The 6,267-nt window shown below is 39.2% G+C and overlaps 1 protein-coding gene across 1 annotated transcript; it reads left to right on the top strand.

The window, feature by feature from the left end:
- Nucleotides 1-451: 451 nt before the first annotated feature.
- Nucleotides 452-1,540, top strand: LOC116238612 (endogenous retrovirus group K member 8 Gag polyprotein-like). Its single transcript, XM_031608400.2, has one exon. It carries the CDS (start codon nucleotides 452-454, stop codon nucleotides 1,436-1,438), a length of 987 nt encoding a protein of 328 aa, XP_031464260.2. The 3' UTR covers nucleotides 1,439-1,540.
- Nucleotides 1,541-6,267: the final 4,727 nt, after the last annotated feature.

The raw sequence follows: 6,267 nt of genomic DNA, 5'->3' as shown, positions 1-6,267 counted from the left end.
AGGAGAAGAACGCTACTGGTGTGGTGCATTTACTGCTTGGGATGGGGACCGACATGGGTAAGGACTTGAGCAGGTTTCAACGGGCTCCTAATCGAGAGGATCGGGGGGGGTAGGGGGGAGGAGAGCAAGCGGAGGTGGGAGGAGGGGGCAGTGTCGTAGACAGCTACACAAAGGAGATAGGAGCACAGCTGACCGTACCTTTTGCCCTTTTGCACCCCCATCTGCCGAGCTGGATGGATGGCAAGAGGGCAGTTGATTGGCGCCGACCACACCCCCTGGATTCGAAAAACAGCGGGATGGCAGGTCATCGGCAGCCCCTTCTTCTTGTTCCGGCACACAACAGGAGGCTCCACCTCTGTATCTGGTTGCGCCACCTCAGCAACTGTTGTATCCTTTGTTGCGAGATACACCCACTGCTCCAGAGGGGGGTAAAGGTGGGTGTAGACTGGTTATGGATTGGTCAAAGATTAGAGAAGAGGTAGAGGACAAAGGCTTGCCAGTGGAGGCGTACCCAGTTGTACTGGGAGATGAAGGCCCTGTATGGGTGCTGCTCGATTCAAAAGGAGTCATACGCCTTACAGAAGTGGTGGAAAAGAAAGGGCTGAGGTCGCCACTGACCTTGAATGCCCTGGAGGCCTTGACAGGGCCTGGCCCTTTACTTCCCCGTGATATTGTGAATCTTAAGTGCATGGTGCTCAAACCAGTGCAGTACACGCTCTGGAAAGAGGAGTGGATGTCAGAATGTAGGAAGGTGGCAGTGAAAGCTGAGGAGGATGCGACACACCCCATGCACAGCACAGATGTGCAGAGACTCATGGACACAACTGGGGGAATGGCCAGCCCCCATGCGCAGGTAGCTAGGTTACGGCCCGGAGAGCTGATGGTGTCTACTGACGTGGTGCTTGATGTGTTCAAAAGGCTTGCCCATAGTGCTGAGCCCCTTACCCCTTGGACAGATATCACACAGGGTCCAGTCAAATCCTTCCAAGAATTTGCCAACAGGCTGATACGGGTGATGGAGGGGTCGGACTTACCTAGAGCAGTTCACAATCCTGTCATTATGGATTGTCTAAGACAAAAATCCCATGACAATATAAAGAACCTGCTGCGCTCAGCTCCTGGGAAGGCCACTACACCGGGAGAGATCATTAAGTATGTGCTAGATAAACAAAAGGTGACCCCCATGACGGCAGAGGGACTCGCTGCTGTGATCCAGGAAGGCATGGTAAGCTCTCTCCCTGACGTAGCGATGGCAATAGTGCCTGCGGCGCTGCAAGCAAAGGGACCCTGTTTTGGTTGTGGCCAATACGGCCACATCAAAGCCCAGTGTAGGGCCGGAGGGGGCAGGTGTGATGAGCAAGGCAATGGCCGAGAGTTGTTTGTCAGTTGTGCAAGAGCGGCCACACTGCACGCCAGTGCATTCTATACTTGTAGATAATATTACTATGGATACTGGTAATTATTCAAATCTCTGTATTTGTAACTTTACTAATATCGTAGGGTGTGATTTTCATTATACAGCTCCAGTTACATCACTTCAGTTATTGCAGTCTAATTACACATTGATTCAGGACTTACTACCAACTCCTATTGGAATGGACTTTAATTTAGTGAGGAAACTGCTGAGACATGATGATCTGTACCAATTGCTACAACGCATTTGGAACAATGGACAGAAAACCTTGATCACTGTTCACCATGATACAAAAGAGATACATCGCATCCTAGAAAGGATAAAGAAGGACAGAGAACATCAATGGTGGGAAGTGCTTCTTGGATGGTCACCTACAGCGAGAGGAGTGTTTAATGCCATTCTGCACTCAGTTGTGATCATATTAACTCTTAACAGTAGTTTGTTTAGTGCTTGTAGTCGTATTATACGTGAAAATTTGGCACATGCAACGCCGCTTGCGACACACGATAGAGCGAACTTTTGACCAACGAATGGAGTATATTAAGCTATGTGAGAGATTGTAAGGAACGCAACATATAATTTTGTGTATAACCTACGCTAGGGATATTAGGCGGTATGCGAGTATCGCGCTGTAACAGGGCAAGGCTTTACCGAGCATGGGGATGGGGAGATGTTGTCGTAGGTGTTTACGAGAAGGCAGGCTGTGACGTGATAGGACCTCCCCTGCTCTGTGATAAGAGATGTGACGCATGCTTGGGGGCGTAGACGCACTAGACATGAGTAAACGCACGTGGACGTAGGAACGTAGATAAGCATGCAAAGTATATAGGTCGCTGTTTCGCTCGCAATAAATGCCGTTTTGCCTAACATCACATGTGTGTGCTCGTGGTGAGATGGTTGGGTCATAGCGGGGATGGCTATGAACCCTGGCCAGGCCATAGGAACGTGAGGAACAAGGGGTTTCATGTGCGGAAACATGGTACAGCAGTAGAGGCTTAACCTTCCCACTAATGACAAAATGTTATCTCACCTGGAAATGTGGATGAACCAAATATATGTCACTGAACTCCCCTATGTAGCAAAAATAGCAAGCATTGATATTTATCGACATTTGCTGAACATGTATGGATACCAAAAAGTGGATGTGAGCACAGTGAAGTAGTGGGTAGTGCACTTCAGCAGTTGTGACAGTGGTAAGAAAGAGAATCTACTGGACCATGCAGATTTTTACGAGCATGGCATTGTTCATGGCTGCCAAAATGCATGACTAATGGTGGTGACTATTATGAAAAATAGTTTCACAGCTGACAATTTGCTATAACAAACAGTGTTATTGTCCTCACTGTATTGTCATTTCAATGGAAATAAATGGAAGGCACTACTTTCAAAGCAAACTATATCTATGAGATTTTTTTTTCAATAAAAATAGCATTCCTAGTATTATGTATTTATTTTATTTTTAATAAATATTTGTCTTTTTAATTTATGAAATAGTTTATGGTTAAATATGAGTTATAATTTCTCTAAGAAGTAAACTTTTTGATAAATTTGAGAGAGATGCAAAATGCTATGCTCAAAATCCCTGATACTTAATGAAATAGTAAAAATGTATTATTTTTCTTGTTCATTATCTGTAATATTGTTCTGTTTGTCATAGGAAATTGTTTTGTTTAATAAATGTGTTTTTGACAGCAGATTAATAATGAACAAGAAATAGTTTGTTATAAAATGCTATAAAATGTTATTAATATGGTTTTTAAGATACGTATTTCCTAACTTAAAGCATTTCAACTTCACTTTCCCTAAAGGATTCCTCTGTTTTAGAATTCTGTCTTAAAATAATCTAAATAGTTATAAGAATGCATATTATGATGATTACAGGTAACATTTACATATCCTTCTATCCAGAAGTCTTAAAACAACCTTATAAACCAAGTTACCATTCCTTAAAAAATCACTATTTGCCTCTAAAAAATAGTATAATGAGTATTCATAGATTTTCTATAAATTCCATATCAAATAAAATGATTTAAAAGTGAACTTCTTGTTAGCTATAGCCAACTATGTTGAATTATCATCAAGGGTTCCTAAATGTAAACCTTAAAAAAAAAGTCTTCAAGTTACAGTAACAAGAATTCACATAGTTTTCTGAAGCTCAGCATCTTACATTAATTTGTGCACATAAAACCTTAATCTGAAATGACTGACTTTGTCGGAATACAATAAATTTGACCAATCATGTAAGAACTAGAATTTGCTTAATAAAGCTATGACAGGCATCCTTGAAGAAACTCCAATGTGTTGACTTAACAATTGTAAATAGAAAGAAATATAAGTAAACAAACACCTTCTTTTGTTCCGTTTGTTAAAATAAGCAAACAGAAGACGACTGTGAAATTCAAGCTTGCACAGATAATTAACAAAAAAAAAAAAAAAGAAAGATGGGCATTCTTTAGCAACCTCTCAAATCTTACATAAGCTTAGCTCTGATGAGATTTTCTCCAGACTCTCTGAACAGTGGTAATTTCTTTTACAAGCACAGATATGAACTTGAGTTAATGAAAAAACTAATGAGTGTTTTCTTATTGCAATCTAAATATGTGGAATAATTTTGGTTCTCTTAAAGAGTTGTTCTTTTTGTCTATCCATTATAATAAATAGTTTGATTCAACTTAATGGTGAAAATCATGTTTTCAGAAACTTCAGAAGTTACAAAACATGGAAAAGGGAAACCTGAAATAAAGTTTTCTGAAAAACGTTTGGCAAATTTTTACATGCCTTTAAAGGTCTATGGTCAGTTTATGCATAGCCCTCCTTTTGTCTTGTCTGGTACCGGCATTTCTAGGGCTATCAAAAAAGAGAACAGTTCAAAACTGTGCATCGGGGGTTTAGAATTTGCTACCTAAAGTTTAAGCAACTTATTGTCATTAATTATCACGTTTTTTAAAAGTCTTCTTCCTTTCATTGTTTGCATTTCATTTACTTGTTTTTATTTATTTGTTTCTTTAATTGATTGATTGATTTTGTTTTGCTTTTCTGTAGTCAGACATATAAATTTAAGTTAGGAAGGACAATTGATTTATAGCTGTCTAATTAGTTTCATTCCCCATAGCATTGTAAATACTGATGACACCTTTTGCTGGCTATATAAGTCTTTAAAACTATATTTTGCATGTCATTTTAGTAGAATTTTATTCCTTTACAATGTGAGCTCACAGTAGCTCACATTAGATTTTTTAATTAGATTTCTGTTAAAATATTTTTTGTCCAAGAGTAATACCTACATAAAGAGCAGGATTGTGAGTTATTATGACAATCTCCTTTATGAGAAAGATAAAGAAAATGAACTGACTTGTAATGGAATTACTATTATATCCTGTATTTTACATATTTTTCTCAAATATTCTTAGTTTCAAATGGCTTTACCCACTTAATTTCCATAAAGTCAGTTACAGTCGCGTGACTTAAATACCACACAGCATCATGTAATGTCAGGGAAACAATTATGGGCAGCATAATTGCATAGTAAAACTCATATAGTTTCCAGTAGATACCCCAGATATGTTATCTGTGCACATTGATATTTATTTAAAATCTTCATTTTGGAAAATCTGGGCAAGTGTAGATACTTTTTTCATTGTTGGAAGAGTAGGGTTACATAAGTCTAATAAAACGACAGTAGACATATCAAGTCTGTGGTTTTTTTTTTGTTGTTGTTGTTTGTTTGTTTAAATAAATAAATGATAATAATATTGTTCTATGCTGTGAGGTTATAATCCTGTTTTCGAGCTATGAAGCAAAAGGATGAACATTTTACTTCAAGACTGGAACTACAGTATTGTTTGTTAAACTGTGCAATAATTCATTATAGGTATCATGCGTCTAGTATCAATGCTATTTTTTTTTATATACATTTAAACTCTTTAGATGTTCTAGTGAAAATCTTACTGGAGTCATTTGTCATTTATGAAATACAGAGAGTGAGATGAAATTGGAATTGAAGAAGTCTATGGATGAAACCAATGACTATTTTGCAAATATATCCACATTGCTTTGAAAAACAAAACACACAAAAAAACCCCAAACAACAACAATTAAAACAGGAAAAACCACACATGAATAATAATGAAGATTTTTAGAATGAATAAGATGAGCAGTGGGCTGGAGCACCTCCCCTATGAAGACAGGCTGAGAGAGCTGGGCTTGTTCAGCCTGGAGAAAAGAAGGCTGCAGTGTGACCTCATTGCAGCCTGTCAGTACCTAAAGAGTCTACAAACAGGAGGAGAATCAACTCTTTGAAAGGGTAGATAACAGCAGGACAAAGGGAAATGATTTTAAGTTGAGGGAGGGGAGATTTAGGTCGGATGTCAGGGAAGTTCTTTACAGAGAGAGTGGTGAGGTGCTGGAACAGGCTGCCCAGAGAGGTTGTGGATGCCCCATCCACAGAGGCGTTCAAGACCAGGTTGGATGTGGCCCTGGGCAGCCTGGTCTAGTATTAAATGGGGAGGTTGGTGGCCCTGCATGTGGCAGGAGGGTTGGAGATTCATGATCCATGAGGTCCCTTCCAATCCTGGCCATTCTGTGATTCTGTGATACAGCTGGGTGACCACAGACTTTAGTCACTGTGCCTTTAGTCACTTCATGAGGTAAAATTCATTAAGTAGATGATGCTCTTAGGGCTGATCTGCAAGCATCTATGATTTACATTACTTATACTTACAATTACATGCATGTACTTAGATATGTATTTTTACCCACGTATTAATATTCACTTGCAAAATCTTGTTCATTTTGCTTTCAGAATCCTGATATTACCAATTACCAATTAAGCATAAATTCTTCTCTTTGTCAGT

This window comes from Phasianus colchicus, chromosome 2, assembly GCF_987193195.1.
Source record: "Phasianus colchicus chromosome 2, bPhaCol1.hap1.1, whole genome shotgun sequence".
In the NCBI taxonomy this organism is placed as follows: Eukaryota; Metazoa; Chordata; class Aves; order Galliformes; family Phasianidae; genus Phasianus; species Phasianus colchicus.
The sequence above is the reverse complement of the archived record's forward strand: the minus strand, read 5'-3'. Positions and strand labels throughout refer to the sequence as shown.

Bases quoted from the DNA above. Each gene is read 5' to 3' on its own strand.
- LOC116238612 (XM_031608400.2), top strand. From the start codon at position 452: ATGGATTGGTCAAAGATTAGAGAAGAGGTAGAGGACAAAGGCTTGCCA.